At 33.3% G+C, this 18998-nt stretch overlaps 1 protein-coding gene across 2 annotated transcripts; it reads left to right on the top strand.

The window, feature by feature from the left end:
• Positions 1-3877: 3877 nt before the first annotated feature.
• LOC306874714 (myocyte-specific enhancer factor 2B-like) lies at positions 3878-17761 on the top strand. 2 transcript variants are annotated; one of them, XM_079424925.1, is made up of 9 exons: positions 3878-4044; positions 8834-8915; positions 9836-10039; positions 11418-11540; positions 11621-11801; positions 13955-14118; positions 15411-15507; positions 15705-15807; positions 16029-17761. In XM_079424925.1, the coding sequence occupies exons 2-9, from the start codon at positions 8862-8864 to the stop codon at positions 16363-16365; spliced, it is 1263 nt and encodes a 420-aa protein (XP_079281051.1). In that variant the 5' UTR covers positions 3878-4044; positions 8834-8861; the 3' UTR covers positions 16366-17761. The 2 variants fall into 2 exon arrangements, with proteins under 2 accessions (XP_079281051.1, XP_079281052.1); XM_079424926.1 differs by having other exon boundaries at positions 3916-4044; positions 13955-14100.
• Positions 17762-18998: the final 1237 nt, after the last annotated feature.

The raw sequence follows: 18998 nt of genomic DNA, 5'->3' as shown, positions 1-18998 counted from the left end.
ACAATACGTCTTGAATTCTTCCAGGAAACTTAAACACCATGTTTGTAACATTTTGTTATACTTTTGAATGTTAATTGTTCAAAATATAAACAGACGTCTTATGTAGCCTACATGTGCTAAGCAACTTACAAACAAGGAACATGCTAGCAAAAAAAAAGTTTCAAACCTTGTCCAGAACGCTACAAACTAGAAGAAGAAGGGATATAAGAATAGTAAAGGAATATTATGAATTAATTTATTTAATAGTCATTTATAGTGTGTTATTCACCTTATTTTGCTTCACAGAAGATTTTTTGAATGTGCGAGATCTCTTGATTCATAATCCACTAAAGCAGCAGTGAACGGTAAAACTATTTTCCCTGCAAACCAGTGTGTTTATGATTATGAAGATGAATTGAAATTACATAATAAGAAATACCAGTTTGCAGCATAACTGACTGTTTTGTGCAAATACCTGGAAGCAACGAGACTGGAAGCCTATAAAATATGATCGAGATTTCCCAAATAAAATATGGAAGACTGAAGTCATTTTAAAATTATGTTGTATAGCGATATATAATCATAAATAGGCCCATAATAAAACTGTAAACAACAAAATTAAAAACAACATCATGAGCTTGCTAGAATGCTAAAAATGTTTTTGTTTTGGTGGGTTTGTGTGAAATGGGCCTACTTGCATGACAAGATCCTTAAAACGGTGCATATTTATAGTGTCATTCACAAAAAAAAATGTATATAAAGAATGATTATTTTGCACAAAAATTGAACTATACACAACAAGAAAGATTGATAGATTCGGAAGAATAGACATCCATGGTACCATGGTTTGAGAGCAGTAAGTTAAGAGACCCTGTGACTGCATTGTCTTTTTGTGTGTTTTGAAAGTGGTGCAAATAGAGGCAGTAGTTGCTGCCTTTTAAAACTGATAAAGCTTTGCTTCGTTGCCTTAGAGACAAGCATTACACTCTGGAGAACTCTTAGTTAAGGCAATGAAAGCTTTTTGAAAAATAGCCCACATCCAATCATATATTCTGATTTCTAAGAACTAGTGCTTGATTGTAAATTACTCTGAAATATATGACATTCTATGCAAGCAATGTCCCGATGAAAAAGGGAAAAACTATCATCTTCACTCTTCTTTTTGTATGTTACAGGTGCAGAAACAGTGCTGAAGATATAAAGAGCATCAAGCCTACGGTAGGCCTTTATCAGGAAGATTTGATTTATGAATGTTATAAGCATTATGTTTACGCTTATTTACATAAAGGTGAAATGTTGCTTGTTACCTACACCCTGAATGCGCAGGTGGTTTTTTTCTCAGAATGGGCTGATGGGAACTCAAGATCTGCCGCTGTGCTGAACGCGATAAGCCAGACACTAAAAAAACATTGCCTGAAGAATCGCCTAAACATGAACGCTGACCAGAGAGGCTATTTCTGAATCCGAGAGACTCACCACATATACAAAAACTTCAGGCCACTGATGTTGTCAAAAGCAGAAGTGAGAAGTTTCAGGGGAAAAAAGTTGACACTTGACACTTTTCAGACTTTCATTTATTCGATATGAGACTCAGTTAGGTTGAGTAGTTATTATATTAACTGCTATAAATTTATTATACACTTGACTTTACATAAAGGTTCCAGTTAGAACTTAAAAAGGTTTTACACTCTTAAAAATGAAGGTTCCAAAAGGGAAGAACCATTCTGGGTTCCTAAAAGAACCTTTCGGTGAGCAGTTCTTAAAATAACAATATTTTTCTTAGTATGAAGAACCTTTTAATAATCTAAAGAATCTTTTTTTGACTATAGAGAACGTTTTATGTAATGAAAAGGTTCCACACTGTAAAAAGTGATAAGTTGACTTAACTTAAAAAAATTGAGGAAACCCGTTGCCAAAATTAAATCTTTATTTTCTCCATAAATTATATTGAATATTCAATATGCCTTTTTAGGCAAGACACAGGCCAAATTGGTCAGTTTGTGATTTTTGGGCTATTTTGCTTTCATAACTTTTGTTACACTTTATCTATTTGCATCTGTGGATTAGAGTTACAATACATATCTTTTAGGGACATTTTCTCCTTTTTTTTCAAGCCAGAAATCTCCACTTCAGTTCCACTGATTTATATAATATTCTTAAAAATAAAATGTAAAATGTTTTTTTTTTTTGTCTGTTGATAGTGATTTTTTTTAATGAAGTGATAAAACAATATAAGAAAACCTTTAATATGTCAACAAAATAAAATGGCAAAATTGAATGGCAAAAAAATTAAATTATGAACTTGGCTTTATACAGTGCCTAGTTTTCTCTTCTGGAAATGTATGCAAATGCATATTTAATTACAAAATTCCTCATATGCCTCATTTAAATGTAACATTTTTGAAAACTTGTAATACAAAACATTTGTCTTGATACTGTGATTAATCAACTGGGGTGATATCTGTTAGTTAAAAGTCCAAATTTTACCCTTTTCACCCGTGGTGTCTTAAAATCAATGTTTATATTTGTTCCTTCCAGACTGGAGGGAGCTTCCTGCAGGAGGGATGCTGAGGGACTTTCGGGAGCATGACATGAGGTTGCTGTTTCTTGCATCAGATGACATGCAGATTAAACTCTCAGAGGAGAACTAAAGCCACTGTGTTCATGAGTGAGAGATATTAGTAACCTCTTCACAGCATGTGAAGTAGATTTCTCTTGTGCATCTCATTGTCACTTTTTATGGGAAGTATAGTCTGTGGGTTCATAAGAGCCTGCTGAGATAAATAACAAAAATGGAAACTCGCTAAAATTACCTCTGAATGAAGTTTTGTGTGAATATGTTATTATTTTAATAGTGATTTGAATTCATATTTTGAGGTGGTTACCCTGTTGTAAAAAAATATATAATAATGATAGTTAATAGGAAAAAGTCAAATATATGTATTTAAAATTTGATGCTTAGGAAAATCTATAATAAAAAAAAAAAAGGAATATTCTTGGAATAGTGTAATGAAATGCATACCTATTTTTGGTGTTGAAAGTTTATATATATTATTATATTATATATACATTTTATATATTATCATTTATTCATGATTTTCCCCTTAAAATATGAAGCAAATTCGACAGTCCAAAAATCAGGGGTCTGTATACTTTAGTGAATAAGATAGGCCTAGATAAAATTTATATAGAAGTTTCATAAATTTTTCATGACATTTCTATTAATTGATGTCTGCTTTTCTTATCTTTTTTAAATTAACAGTATTATAAAGTTTTGCTCAGAAAATTTAGCTTTGGACCTTAAATGCTAAAACTCCTGCCAGCACATAACAAAAATATACATTTATTATTTTTATATATTAGCCTAAGTAGGCTAATTTATTTTTAACTCATAATATAAAGGCGTTTTCAGTTCAGTTTAACATTGGTCTCTATTGCGTTATTAATTGTAATAGGTGAATCAAACTGATTTAATAGCGTCATCACGTTTTTACAGTGTTTAATGTGCTTATCATAAAAAAACGACAATGTTCTTAATCTTTCTCTTTTCGCTATTCGCTTTAACTACATCGTTAAACTATAACCCTTGCACTAAATATATAATTGTATTTAAAGTCCTATCTGAAGAGATCTCTATGAAGTGAATGACGCATAATAAAAGTAATGGCGTCTTCTGCAGCCAATAACACTCTAGAGAGGCGGCTGCAAAACTGTGAAGTAGGCGGCTGTTGCTGATAGTGTGAACAGGCGCAGATGATTGGCGTCTCTCTCAGCCAATGGGAACGCCTCAGAGGCGTGGCATTTTCTCCCTGATCCCGCTGCTGTGAGAACAGCTGGAGATGATTGGCGTGGTTTTCAGCCAATGGGAACGCCGAGGGGGCGTGGCTTTCTTAGTGATGCTGCTACAGTAAGAACAGCTGGAGATGCGCTGTTGTCAAAAGAAGCTCGACGATCATCAGGTGATGTGAACTCAACCAACTCCTCCATTCCGCCGATTCATCTTCTTTTGCAGACTGGTGACACTCTTCTTAACGACTCAGCCGACTGGTTAATTGTCAAAACCAGGTAAGATCTGTCGTTTTTTAATAATGTAAAACGTATAAATATATATATTTATATATTGTGTGTGTGTGTGTGTGTGTGTGTGTGTGTGTGTATATATATATATATATATATATATATATATAAATGGGTATTGCAAAATAATATAGCTCTTTATATAATATAATATATAATATAGTGTTAGGTAATTATAATTTAATTATATATATTAATATAAAATATATGTTGCTATATATATAGCAAAGTATATTTTATATTAATATATATATATATATATATATATATATATATATGCTACACACAATATTAATATTAATATTGTATTAATTCTAATAATGTAATAATAATAGAAGTAATAATATTATTAATTATTTTGCAGTTTATAAATATAAATACTATATTACAGTTAATAATATTTTACGCAATTATAATAATTATAAATAAAATATCATTTAAAAACAAAGTATAAAAATATTGCAAAATAATATAGTAGTTTAATAAATACGTATATGCAATTAAAGATTTGAAGCAAATGAAATTAGGCCTTTTGTTCGCTCATTAGTTCTAATCAAGCCACCATCAATGTGTTACCTTGAGAACATGAGAAACGAATGCATGACACTAGTTATCACAAAGTGTTGTTAACGCTTTTTTTTCTCAACAGATTTACAGGTTTAGTGCAGATTTACAGTTTCCGTGTTATTTCAAAATGATTATACCAGGGGTACCCAATTATATTTATTGAGTTTGCAAATTCATTATTTATTTATTGTCCAAATCTGCAAATATTGCATTCTAAATGTACATATTTGCAAAATACGCACTCCCTGACAATCAAACCCAGCTTTGCAGTTGCATGCTTTACCACTTAAACAGTTTACAAAGGTCAAAGGGTGAAATCCACCACAAAACGCATTTCTGCAATCTAACAGACGTTCTTACACCAGAATGTAAATGCATACCCCAAGGACCATGTTGCATTTTGCAAAATACAGAAACCATGTATCCAGTTCATATATTGACATTTCCCTAACTGGTGTGCAATTACTGCACCATAAACACACATTAATGTTGTGCCATAATCATTTCGAAAGCATATGTAGCCTTTCTTTTGCTTCTTGAGCTTCTTAGACCATTTGCTCTTGTCATTTGGTATGCAAATACAAATCTTACTTGCTATTTTTGGCGCATGCAGGTTTCTCATCCCACCGATACACGCACATACCAACCATTAGCTTCAGCCACCAACAGCTGAACTGTCTGTAGTCTACAGGTGCCAGTTGCATATGGTTTTGAAACAGTTTGGACGGCCATTAGCAAATTATTATTTGCTCTAGCGTTCTAGAGCTCATTTATTTTCATTCCCCTGACCAAACAGCTTCGACTAGTCTCGACAAAGGTGTTTGTTGTTGGAGCTCTGATGGTTTTGGCCCCGTGAGGGACCCAGCAATTAGTCCCCTCTGGCCCCAGAGCGAGTGCTGCTCTGCGGGAGAGCCCGTCAGTGTACCATTGCCACTGTTTGTGTGTATTCTTTTCCACTGTCTGGCCTCTGGGAGAATCTCACAGGAAGCTGAGGGCAGACAGGATCCAGAGGTACAATAGTTGCATTATTACATACTACATCTTTCAGTTTTGAACATTTAATCACTATTTAATTGTGTGCAAGCTATTTAAATTTGTAAAATAAATTAGTTTTCCTTTTTGAATTTAAATGTGTGTATATATATATACATACATATGATTTTTAGAAAAGGTCCACCTCTCAAACTAACCGTCAGTGGGGCGTAAGCAGATCAATGAAAACACAAATGAGATCATACGAATTCGCGAGCAATTCGCCACAACTTAAAATAGCTTCAGATTGCCATAAGAGTGTTTTTTTTCTGTTTGTTAAAAACTAAGCCTTTTGTTAAATAGTTGCATAATTACATACAACATTTTTTAAAACTTTTTAAAATTTTATGTGTAGTCCTATTGAAGCAGTTAAGAAATTACACTTTTTTATTATTAGCTAATTTAAATGATGTAAGTTTAGCAGCGTAATTTTTAACACTTAATTACTATTTAATTGTGTGCAAGCTATGTGAAATTGTAAAATAAAATTGTTTTCTTGTTTCTCTAAATAATTTCCTTTGGCGTAAATGTAGCATTGCTGAAACCCAAGTACTAGATTTTCAGCAAAGGTTGACTTTGTTAAAATACACACACACACACACACACACACACGTGTGTATATATATTAAAAATTGTGTGCATATATAACATTCAGTCTTGGAGCTTGGATTCAGAATTCATAAGTATTCATATGATCATACAATTTGAGTAAATAACTGGCATCACTTGCATTTATATATAAATTGGTGGTGGATTCGAATAATTTTTTATGATTTGATTAATAGGAAAATATACGACCTATACGGGCGTAAGCAGATCATTGAAAACGTACAAATTCGCAGGGAATTTGCTACAACTTAAAATAGCTTTAATTTGCCATAGAGTGTTTTTTTTTATATATATGTGAAAAAACTAGACCTTTTGTTTGCTTGCTAGTTCTAATCAAGCCACCATCGGTGTGTTACAAATGAGATCCTACAAATTTGCCACCAATTCGCCAAAACTAAAAAAGAAATTGTTATGATGAAAATAAATTGGCAAGATGTTTCTGTCTGTGGTTGAGTCTACTATAGCATAACCAATTAGTTTGTTGATTAGGCTCCCAAAACCCGAATTAAAGCTCAAAACAACAACAAAACATTGTAATGATGCTATTAGTCGCATTGGTTTGCAAGCAAAAGCATTCACAAATTTGAGGAACTTAAACTTAGCTCAACATGTTGTTTGGTGATAGAGATCTTGTCACAAATGCTTCTCACTTCCTCGCATTACATTTATATCTCATGACCAACTGCCCGACAGTGATGCAGGCCACCTGTCAAAGCCTTTTAGGTGTGTGTGTGTGTGTGTCTGTGTATGGAGAATATCATACTGGTATTCTCTTTATATGGTTATAATGGCAAAAAGCAAGGTCCGTCTGTGTGCCAAGGGGAGGGTGTGAGGGCAACGGGCACTCATGGATCGTGGGAACAGCATCACTCACTCCGTAAACCATTGGCTTTGAGATTTTAAAAATAGATGAGGTTACATATGCCTAATATGAGAGAAAAAAGCATAGCTGAAGTCCTGGGGCTTTTACATTAGCGATTAGCCACTATGCTTATGAAAAAAAACACTGTAGTAATTTATGATAAATACTGTAGTGTTTTTGAACCATACTATAGTAAAGTACTTGAATTAATTTGTTGTGGTAATTCTATAGTTGCAGTGATAATATAACAACTATAGTAATATACACAAATTACTTTACCCAATACTGTACTACGTTTTCTGCAACTATAGGGTATATTATACTACAATACACTACACAGTTTACTGTAGTAAATACTAAAGCATACTACAGTATTGATTACAGTTTATCAGTTCACCAGTGTTAATAATACAGTATGCTGTAGCATTCATTAAAAAGTGTTGTAAATACTATAATATATACAGCATAATACACTTTACTCTATGGTTCAAAAACACTAGTATTTACTATAAATTACTATAGTATTTTGTCATGTGGAAGGAGTTGGTCTGAAAGATGGGATTGATAGCTAATACATTAGCAAAGCCAAATATATTATTGTATTTCACTGATTTATAGGCCTATGTGAAAACTGTAAGTCAAATGAAGCTATAAGCTTAGTGTACATACCAGGGGTCTTGATTTTTGCAGTTTTTGCAATGAACTGTGGTTATTATCAACATCAGATAAGCGTCATTCTTGTTTAGAAACATGAAGATATTTTCTACTGAAGGTTTTTTGCTTTCTATGTCAGCTACTAGAATCTCAATGCTGTTGAATGCAGCGAACAGCTTAGCAGATTCTAGCTACAATGCCGTAACTTACCAAAATGTTAGCTACTAGCAATTTAGCTTAAAAATAGTCATTCTAGTGTGACTTCACCATCAAATGTGCATGAAAATAGCAAAGCAGATGTGCCGAGTGGAGAATTTGAATGTTATTTGAAGCCAAAATAAGTGTTAGCTTTAGCCACTAGCATTTTACTAGGCTCCTTCTAGATCCGTGAAATACATCACTCATGTTCTTCATCTGGTTAAATCCTTTAAGTTTCCAATGACTGATGTCCCTCAACCAGGAAACTTTACATAACCCCCAACCCCTAGGCCCTAAAATCAACTGATGGTGTCCGTTTCGCTCATGGGAGAACAGGGGGTGGACAGGAAATTTCCCTCCATCGAAATGCACTATTATTCTAAGTGCGGTTGTAACGCTAATGCTAACTTTACCTTTAAATGGAGATGACATATTTTTAACCGGTGCCCTGTGGAAATGCTCATGTTTGTGTTGGGATAACCCAGACTGCGGGGGTGTTAGCCTGTGCGCCCGTGCTAACTTTAATCCCAGCTGACCCTCTGGAGGGTATAAGTACACAAACGGCTGTAATTCGTGGTTGGGAAGTTGGGCTGGTAGTTGGTATTGGCTGAAAACATAATGATGTTCCAGCAGCAATATGAGTGCCAATGAATTGTGAACTGTTGTGCCCATAGACATACAATAGCTATTTCATTATATTGTAATATATAATATATATATTATTATATATTAAGTGTTATTTGTTATTTATGTTTTTTTTATTTTATATTATGCTGTAATAAGTGTAAATATATTAAAATGGCACACGTTCTACAACTAAATAAAATTTTTCCTTCTGTTCTTCTGCTGATTTAGGAAAAACCCACTCCGAACACATAGCATCATGGGGCGGAAGAAAATACAGATCTCTCGGATTCTTGACCAGCGCAATCGACAAGTTTGTACTTGTTTTATTTCATGCTGTTAAAATACATGAAATGACATCCGAACGTATTTTGTTTCTATAATATAGACTTTTTTTTGTTTGAGACTGAATATTTAGTAGGAAATAATGTAAGGCGAGCTTGATTTGAACAATTAGGATTTGATTGGTGGATGTTATACTGTATTATTATCAGTGACCTTTTTTTTTTCACCCAGGTAGAAACAATATTTAATTTTGATCAAGATGTTTTGGTAACACTTTAGTATAGGGACCAGTTCTCACTATTAAGTAGTTGCTTATTAGCATGCCGATAATTAACATATTGACTGTTTATTAGTAATCATAAAGCACATTCTGTGCATTCTGTCCCAATACCTAAACTTAACAACTACCTTACTATTATTAATAAGCAGCAAATTAGGAGTTTATTGAGGCAAAATTAATAGTTAATGGTTTATTATTAGCAAGAATTGGACCTTAAAATAAAGTGTGATTTTTTAAAAAATATATTATGAAAATAACTTTTTTCAGCTCCACTTATCAGTTTTGCATAATAAAGCCAAGGACATTTCCATTGATTTTGATTTCAGGTTGTATATTAATCTATATATATTTATTGTTTATATATCTGACAAAACAAATAAGGCTTTCTTATTTTTCAGACCATCGGGGACTAAATTATGTAATTATGTCTCGCACAAAAATCAATGGTAGACGGTAGACTTTTGCTCTACATCAGAATGTGATATTTTAATCCAGGGCAAACGACCTTGAGGTGTGAAACATGGACTTTGCTATGGGGCGAAGAAAACGTATGTGCAAAAAAAGACTCCAAAACGATACACAGCGTGAGAAGTCAAACCATTTTAGCTTTGTGGCATCTATCAGAAGTTTCTGTAACAATAGTCCTGTGGTTTGTTCTCTTCTTCAAGGTGACATTTACCAAGCGCAAATTTGGTCTGATGAAAAAGGCCTACGAGCTGAGCGTGTTGTGCGACTGCGAGATCGCTCTCATCATCTTCAACAGCACTAACCGTCTTTTCCAGTACGCCAGCACCGATATGGACAAAGTGCTGTTAAAGTACACCGAATACAGCGAACCTCACGAGAGCCGCACAAACACTGACATACTGGAGGTACATGCCAAATCTCGCCCTTCTGAAGTGTGTTCAATATTAGTATGTTACCAAATCAGATGAGCTACCGTTACGGTTTTACTGTGCATGATATAATTGTAACATAACCCAACAAAGTCCCACAACTAGTTTGTAATTGCAAATTAATCTGGAAATGTTTTGTCCTGAACATCATATAGATATGCCTGTATATTTAGAAGTACTGGCAAAAAAAGGCCATTATGCTTTATTTTGCACTATGTTTTTATTTAATAATTATAATATTTATAAATTATTTTATTTGAATGAAATTGTTTTATTCAGCAAAGGATGCTTTAAATTGATCAAAAGTGACAGAAAACTTTGTGACCTTTTAAATGTCTTTACTATTTCAAAGTAAATGCTGGTTTTTTATACTTTCTATTCATCAAAGAGTTCTGAAAAAATTTGCACATTTTGCCCAAAATATTAAGCAGCATAACTGTTTTCAACATTGATGATGATGATGATAATAATAAAAGAATCAATTCAGAATATTAGAATGATTTCTGAAGGATCATGAGACACTGAAGACTGGAGTAATGATGCTGAAAATTCAGCTTTGCATAGCAGGAATAAATTACATTTTAAAATATATTAAAAAATATCTCACAATATTCCTGTTTTTACTGCATTTTGATCAAATAATGCAGTGATTGATGCAACCCTTGGTGAGCATAAGAGACTTCTCTCTCTCTCTCTCTCTCTCTCTCTCTCTCTCTCTCTATATATATATATATTTCATTAGAAATAGTTTGTTTCATTGGAGAACTGAGAGCTGTGGTGCTCATATGAGAGATGGAGGTTCGAATTCAGTCAATGTTATGTCCTGATCCAATTTTCCCTCTTTCACCCCAAATTCTTACCATTCTCTCTTTTCTCCTTTCTTCCATCCTCTTTCTCTCTGAGTGTAGTAGTAGTAGTAGACAACTTTATTATCCCCGTGGGGCAGTTGGGTTTGCAGCACAGTCGCATAGGCACTTTATGACAGGACATCAAACATATAACAACAAACAATTAATCCATACATCAGACACAGACAGACATAACATAAAGAACATGCATCACACCCTACATTACACTATACAGCCAGCTGGACATCTAGCTTATTGACTGATTTAAAGCTTTTATGGCTTGTGGTATAAAAGAGAATTTAGATCTGTTCTTAGTCAGGAAGGGTAGACTAAAACGACGCCCAGATGGCAGTAATTCAAAGTGAGATGCTAGAGGATGAGTATAGTCACATATAATGTTATTTGCCTTTTTCACCAGTCTATCTTTATAAATGTGTTCCATGCTTGGTAGCGTTATCCCAAGTAATTTGCTGGCAGTTGTAACTGTTTTTCTGATTGTGCTCCAGACATTGAGAAGGAAAGGACTAGGGCTGGATAATTCAGAGCTCGATCAGGAAGACAGTGTGACGATGGGAACGGAGAAATTCCACGACGGCATGGACCTCTCCATCGCTCGCCAACGCTATTATGTTAGTAGAATCGAAATGAAGCAAATGCATGTGTTTATCTGACATGAATGTCTAAAGTAATGTTATAAATCCACTCACAGGCTCCTTCGCACCTGCCTTCGGAAGTGATGGGTGCAAGTCCCGAAAACGGCTACAGCAACTCCTCCAATCCAAACCTAGGTTCCCATCGGACTCCATCCTACAAACCTTTGTGTACCAGACCGGGCTCAACCGGTTCTGTCAGCTCCAACTCCCATCCGACTCTCATGGGACCACATGCAGGTAAGGTCCATGTTGTTTAAAATGCAAGATATTTCCAAATATTTGTTAACATGACTAGACTTATCCTTCACTAGTAAAATAAAGGCTATATTTAAAGCTACACTATGTAAAGTTTACGTAGTAAACGTAGTATGTAACATAGTATGTAATGCCCTCTAGCTGTTGAAGCATTAAAACGGCAAGTTATTTGAAAAGGAACATTGTTATGATAATTACTGTAAGTGAGAAACGGAACGTGTGAAATTCGCAACATATAATCATTGCAGTTAATAGTTTTCACCGTCTACTAACTAACTGCATGATTCTTACTGTACATTTCTGTCATAGTCACCATTAATAACTTACTCCTAAATATAATGTAGAAACTTAAAATTTTTCTGTAAAGCTGCTTTGCAACGATTTGTATCGTGAAAAGCACTATACAAATAAACTTGAATTGAATTGAAATTCGACCGTGTCTACACACACTGTTCGTCCACGTTAATGCGGCAATTTTGGACAAGTTTTTTTGTATGTGTATTTTGTATGACACTCACATTCTGGTCATGTTAAAGCGTCAGTTTTTGCCGTGTTTCTGTAGTATGTGTAAAGACGCATGGTTTTTATTATGTTAAAATTATAAATTTGAGCGTGTCTCTCAACGCGCACACATTCTGGCCGTGTTATACTTTTTAAAGCAGATTTACCTTTAGATTTACTCACATATTAATCCTTTCTTTAGTTTATTGCGCCATTGCTTTACTGATATCTACTGTACTATTAATCAATTAATTTAATATAACAATATAAATTAAGACTTTTCTACCAGAGAATGTTGAACTAAACAACTAAAACAAATCATAAGACTGACATCACACAATATACCAATGCATTATCCCTCAAGAACAAATAAAATGTGCAAAATCCACCCCGATAATTATAAATATGAATTATTATTATAGAACTACTATAGTGGTTTAGGGTAAGACAAAAACATGTACTTTATGACGTACTTGCAATTTTGTTCATTGCGAAAAACAAAAAAGTAACATAGTGTGGCTTTAACTACATGAACTACTATATTTGTACCGCTTAAACCATATTTCTGTTGCGCTAAGTGTTTTGTGGAGACCAACCACCTAAAACTGTTTACCATATCGTACTTATTATAGCCATTATAAAATGGGGTTACACAGAAAGGCAGTGGGGAACGCTCCCCGAGTGGAGTATTTTAGTACTTGCGCACAGGAAGTTCTCATATGTGAAACAGCCCACCCTCTCAACCACGCACACATACAGACACACATACGAAACAGTAGCTGAAAACAGAGCTGTGGTTTCTAAGCAGAATGTCACACCTGCTGGACTTTTTGATGCTGTGCCTCTTCATCTCCATATTACTATTAGCAGTGCTGCATGGGAATGTTCTGCTCAAAGCGGCCTGTGGTCAGAATCCAGCGCTATAAAAGTAAGCTGAAGTGTCATTGCATTAGAATGCAGCTACTAACTATCTTGAAAAGGAATGAAATAGTTTGATGCCGAGGTAGACGTCCAGGTGATGTGTGGATGTTTCTACTATTTTTGGCAGTTTTATATCCCAGGGTTTGATTTTTAACATTTTACATTAACATAATTAATTTTTCTTGCTTAAAGGTCAAGGATTTTTTTTACTATTATTTCAGTGCAGTGTATTTATTTATTTACTTACTTACATTTAAACATTTATTTATTCAGACAAAAATGAAATTCCCTGAAGAAAAATATTATTATATTTTTAAAACTATGATAATCTAGATGAAGAGTGACAATAAACAATTCATCTCAATGTTTTTTTTGCATGAAAATGATTGCTGTCTGTAATATTATTTTAATGTAATTCATAATTATGTCATAAAATGTATACATTTAAATTTATAATATGATTTTAATGAATAATATTCAATATTTCGTTCATAATATTTGTAATATTATAATGATTAATTTATCATATTTTAATAATATATATGTTATATATATATATAATGTGTTTCCAGGTGTCAAGGTAGATAGTGAATAAACGCCATCTGAGAAGGAAAACTTCTTCTTTCAGTGAACAACAGAGAGAGTGAGAGAGAGAAACTGAAAAAAACAATTTCAACCACATCTTGTTTTTCACTTCCCATATGACTATGAAGGTCTGGGCTACTCGATGTTCTCTCATGGCAACCTGAGCAGGTCCTTGGAGATGAAGACTCCGCCCCCTCTGAATATGGCCAGCGACGGACGGCGCATCGACGCTCACAGCGGACTGTGTGGAACCCGCAGTAATTTGGCCAATGCTGTGAGAGAGTCTACAAAAGTACTCACTCGTACACTGAAATGACTCTTTTCTCACTATACAGAACTTTACGTCTCTGTACTTAACTTTATTTCCTGGTCACACTTACATCAAATTATAAATTAATCATTGACAGTCACTATAAAATGCGTAAGAGAGCAGTTGCTCATGTACATTTAAATGTAATTATTGATTAAAATAAATGATATAAAGTTTTATGACATTTATAAATATAGACATTTCATAATAGAGATGTTGTATTAATCTGTAATATTAAGATATTTTACACAGTTTATTATGCATTAAAGTATAATACACATTTATAATATTAATATTTATCATATCAATTTCATATAATTATTAAATAAAGTACGTACTAAATTAATTTATAGTTATTTTTCATATCAATTTAGAAATTATTGTATTTATGAAAATAATTATATGGGTTAAAGTTTTAAATTAGTGATGTCAAACAATTAATCGCGATTAATCGCATCCAAAATAAAAGTTTTTGTTTACATAATATATGTGTGTGTACTGTTTATATATAAATACACATACACACACATGCATGTATATATTTTGAAAATATTTATATGTATTTACATGTATATATTTATATTCATATTCATATAATTTATATTATATGTAAATATATTTAATATAAAAACATAACATTTTTCTTAAATATATACATGCGTGTCTGTGTATTTATATACAGTAAACATAATAAAATATACACAATGCACACTCATATTATGCAAACAAAAACTTTTATTTTGGATGCGATTAATCGCGATTAATTGTTTGACAGCACTATTTTAAAGTAATGTTTGTCATATCAGTTTTATGTATTATATTATATTATATTATCATTAGTTCATAAAAATATAATGTCTATTAATAATATTGAGATTATTTTACATGTCCAGGAACTAATGATAGATAATGTAGCAATACATTATAACTTTATATCACATTATAATATTAATTTTTGTCATATCCATTGTATATTATATTATAATTCTTTAAAGTACATACTATAATATAATATGAATTTATAATATTAATATTTTTCTTATCAATTTTATAAATTGTTGTATTTATGAAAATATATGATTTTATGGGATTTCTAAATATAGTCATTTCATATTACATAATGTAGAATTAATTTATATTATTAATATTTGACATATACATTTTATAAATCATATAACATTATATAACATAATTCATATAACATTATGATATTGATATTTATTATATTGATAATTTTGTCATTATATATATTTTTTCCTTTGGTTCTCATCTAGAGAGCACTCTATCAGAGTATGCATGCTGGGGGCCACATGATGGCAATGGGGAAGACAGGCTTACTGGGACACAGTCTGGGCAACTACGGGGCCTCAGGTGGGGGCCCAATTCTTATTCAGAGCACTTTCTTCAAAATTATAATTCAGGAACAAAAATACTGTCATGCGACATTGTGCATGTTTCAAGTTTTACAAATTATTCTAATTAACAACAAAACATCAAAGTGCAAAATGAACATTTATTCATATATTCTCTGCTTGAAAGGAAGCACTAACAGTCAGTTTCTGTTTTAGAATACAGCCACCCCAGTTACACCGTGGGTTTTCAGCGCAATTCTATGAATACCTGGCAACCTTTGTCTCATCAGAACACCCACCAGTGCATGATCAGCCATGGGTGAGGAATGCTTTAATTACCATACATACATATTAATCTTAGATGATATTTAATACTTCAGCATATGGAAATAGACTATTTATTATATTGTGTTCAATTTATTTATTTTTTATTTTTACATTTAGTTGTATGTATTTTATTTTATTAATATTTATAATAGTATAATTATTTATAACTATTTCTGACACTCAAATGTCTGCACATCATGTCACTGTCCACAGGATGGCATCAGGAGGAAACTGTTCGTACCCTTCCCAGTGCTCCTCCCCTTCCTCCCCACCACACCCCTCCCTCAGCCTGAACATCAAATCAGAGCGCGCCTCCCCTGAGCACATGCTCTCAGCCACGCCCCCCAGCCATCACATGCTGCAGCACTCACCAATGAAAGACCCCAAAGCCACCAGTGGCCCTCTGTCAGAGGAATACTCAGCTATGGAGAGGGACGAGATACAGAAGAGCGGTTACTCCGGCCAGCATGGCCCAAACAGAGAACCCGGAGAAGGGAAAAGCCACCAGCCTCTGAAGCAGCCTGATGTCAGTAATGGATGGATAACATAATTGCCACAACCATTTCTTTTAATTTCTTAAAGGAATAGTTCACCCAGAAATTAAAATTTGCTGAACATATACTTGCCCTCAGAGCATGCAAGATGTAAATAAGTTTGTTTCTTCATCAGAACAGATTTGGAGAAATTTAGCATTACATCTCTCGCTCACCAATGGATGCGCTGCAGTGAATGGGTGCCGTCAGAATGAGAGTCCAAACAGCTGATAAAAACATTGCAATAATCCACAAGTAGTCCACACGACTTGAGTTTATCAATTAACATCTTGTGAAGTAAAAGCAGCTTGTTTTATTAAAAAATAAATAAATAATAACTTTAAAACAGTGCTTCTGGCCAAAATATGAGTTCATAATAACGCTTCCTCAAGTGAAAAAGTCCATCCCCTGTTGTCCTCTTACATCAAAATCCACTGATTTCTTCAAAACTGTTTTGGACTGTTTTCACTTGTAAATGTTGCTTTATCTGTGCATATTTGTCTCCTGATTCAGAGGAGGCAACAGTGGAGAAAGCAATATTATGGTTAGAGGAACTGGTATTTTAGCCAGAAGCAACGGTTTGAAATGAAAAACTTCTTCTTGGATTTGTTTAGAAACATGCAGGTTTTCACTTCACAAGACAGTAATTGATGGACTGGAGTCATGTGCATTATTGTGATGATTTTATCAGCTGTTTGGAATCTCATTCTGATGGCACCCATTCACAGTAGAAGATCTATTGGTGAGCATGTGATATAATGCTAAATGTCTACATTTTTTGTTAATGTTTTTAATTTTTTGAATTGGCAGATGGTATCTTCATTTTTCAAAAAGAAACATGCATTACATTCCCCTAATATTACATTTTTCAAGCTTAAACACACATAAACATAAATCTTGTTTTTATTAATAAGTTTTAATCAGAACCAGTAAATATTTTTATTAATACTATCAGTTCACCAGAGCAGCATTCACATCAGTGCTGACCCTGTTTAGAAATGTGATTCCTGTTTTTCCTCACACAGTGTAAATTACTGTAGAGCCATAAATGATTTTCACTCAGGACAGACTTCTTTTCTACTTTCAAACCAAAGGGTTTTTTATGAGAAAAAAAAAGAGAAAACAATGTTGTCTTGATAATACGTAAAATTAATTTCCATTATTTCTGGCATTACCTATATATTATGTAATATTTTATTTTCTTTGCGTATGTTATTCACTTTTGTTTGCGTTATCAATTTGTGTGAAAGATGCATACCATCATGTACCTTCCTGAAGTATTGTCAGTTGAAGTTTGTTATAATGGCCACAAGAGAGCGGCACATAAACATATCATGCATCTGAATGCTTCTTGTTGACATGACATGTTGTAGCCTAACCTTTATTTTATAATGAATAAATAATTGCATTTGTACATCTTGAGTAGTGTGCCATATTTTAAGGCATGTTGGTGTATAAGGGCATCCTTTTTTGCCAACACTTTGCTTTTTTTTTTTTTTTAGATCAGTGGTTCTCAACCATGCACTTGGGGCCCACTAGATGGCCCCAGCGAGCTTTGTTATTTACTTAAAGATCTGAATTAAAACGTAATGATTTAAAAGTAGTAGGCTATAAGAGGTAGTTATAATAGAATAACTTTAAAATTGTAAAACAAAATATTAGCACGACTGGAGCACTATCAGTTAGCATGTGTTTTATTAGTTTTATGGAATGTGGTGATGATTCGGGGATTATAAAAATAAATTTCAATTAAGTTCATTAACGTGTTAGCATGTTTCCCGCCAAAAGGTAAAACGCTACAATTCTTTTGACACTTTCCCGGGTGAAGAAGGTATGTATGGTATGGTATGTTCGTGGTATGTATCGAAGTATCATGGTACAGTTAAGGTTATACTTGTAATAACTTGGCATAAATGAAAACGAGGTCGTTAGAGTCAGCGTTTTGTGCGTTTATAACAAACTTTAACAAAAAATACACGTTTTCCACAGTTTTACCCAATGAAAGACAGTTGGAAAAGTATTTTTAACGTTTCTCTGACGCCACAAATTCAAGGTAAAACTATTGAAAACGGTCTGGAAAGCCTATTTTAATGTTTAATTGACTTAGCCAAGTCAAAGTAACATTTTAAACGGCCTTTTAACGTATGTTTATCCTTGCTTTCGAAATAAACATGGCGGGAAATGTTACCTTCTAAAAACCATCATATGTGACCCTGGACCACAAAACCAGTCATATGGATAAAATTAAAAAATAAAAAACATTTGAGATTTATGCATGATATGAAAGCTGAATAAATAAGCTTTTTATTGTTTGTTTGTATAAATAAATTTGACAATATTTGGCTGAGATACAACTATTTGAAAATCTGGAATCTGAGGGTGCAAAAAAACTAAATATTGAGTAAATCGTCTTCAAAGTTGTCCAAATGAAGTTCTTAGCAATGCATATTAGTAATCAAAAATTAAGTATAGATTTTTTTTTCGGTAGGACTACTAGGACATTTACAAAATATCTTTATGGAGCATGATCTTTACTTAAATAGGCCTATCCTAATGATTTTTGGCATAAAAGAAAAATCAATCATTTTGACCCACACAATGTATTGTTGGCTATTGCTACAAATATACCCATGCAACTTATGACTGGTTT

The sequence above is a fragment of the Barbus barbus genome (assembly GCF_936440315.1).
Source record: "Barbus barbus genome assembly, chromosome: 9".
NCBI lineage: Eukaryota > Metazoa > Chordata > Actinopteri > Cypriniformes > Cyprinidae > Barbus > Barbus barbus.
The sequence above is the reverse complement of the archived record's forward strand: the minus strand, read 5'-3'. Positions and strand labels throughout refer to the sequence as shown.

Bases quoted from the DNA above. Each gene is read 5' to 3' on its own strand.
- LOC306874714 (XM_079424925.1), top strand. From the start codon at position 8,862: ATGGGGCGGAAGAAAATACAGATCTCTCGGATTCTTGACCAGCGCAAT. The intron at 11,541-11,620 runs GTTAGTAGAATC...ATCCACTCACAG, and splicing joins TCGCTCGCCAACGCTATTAT to GCTCCTTCGCACCTGCCTTC. The intron at 14,119-15,410 runs GTACTCACTCGT...GTTCTCATCTAG, and splicing joins CTGTGAGAGAGTCTACAAAA to AGAGCACTCTATCAGAGTAT.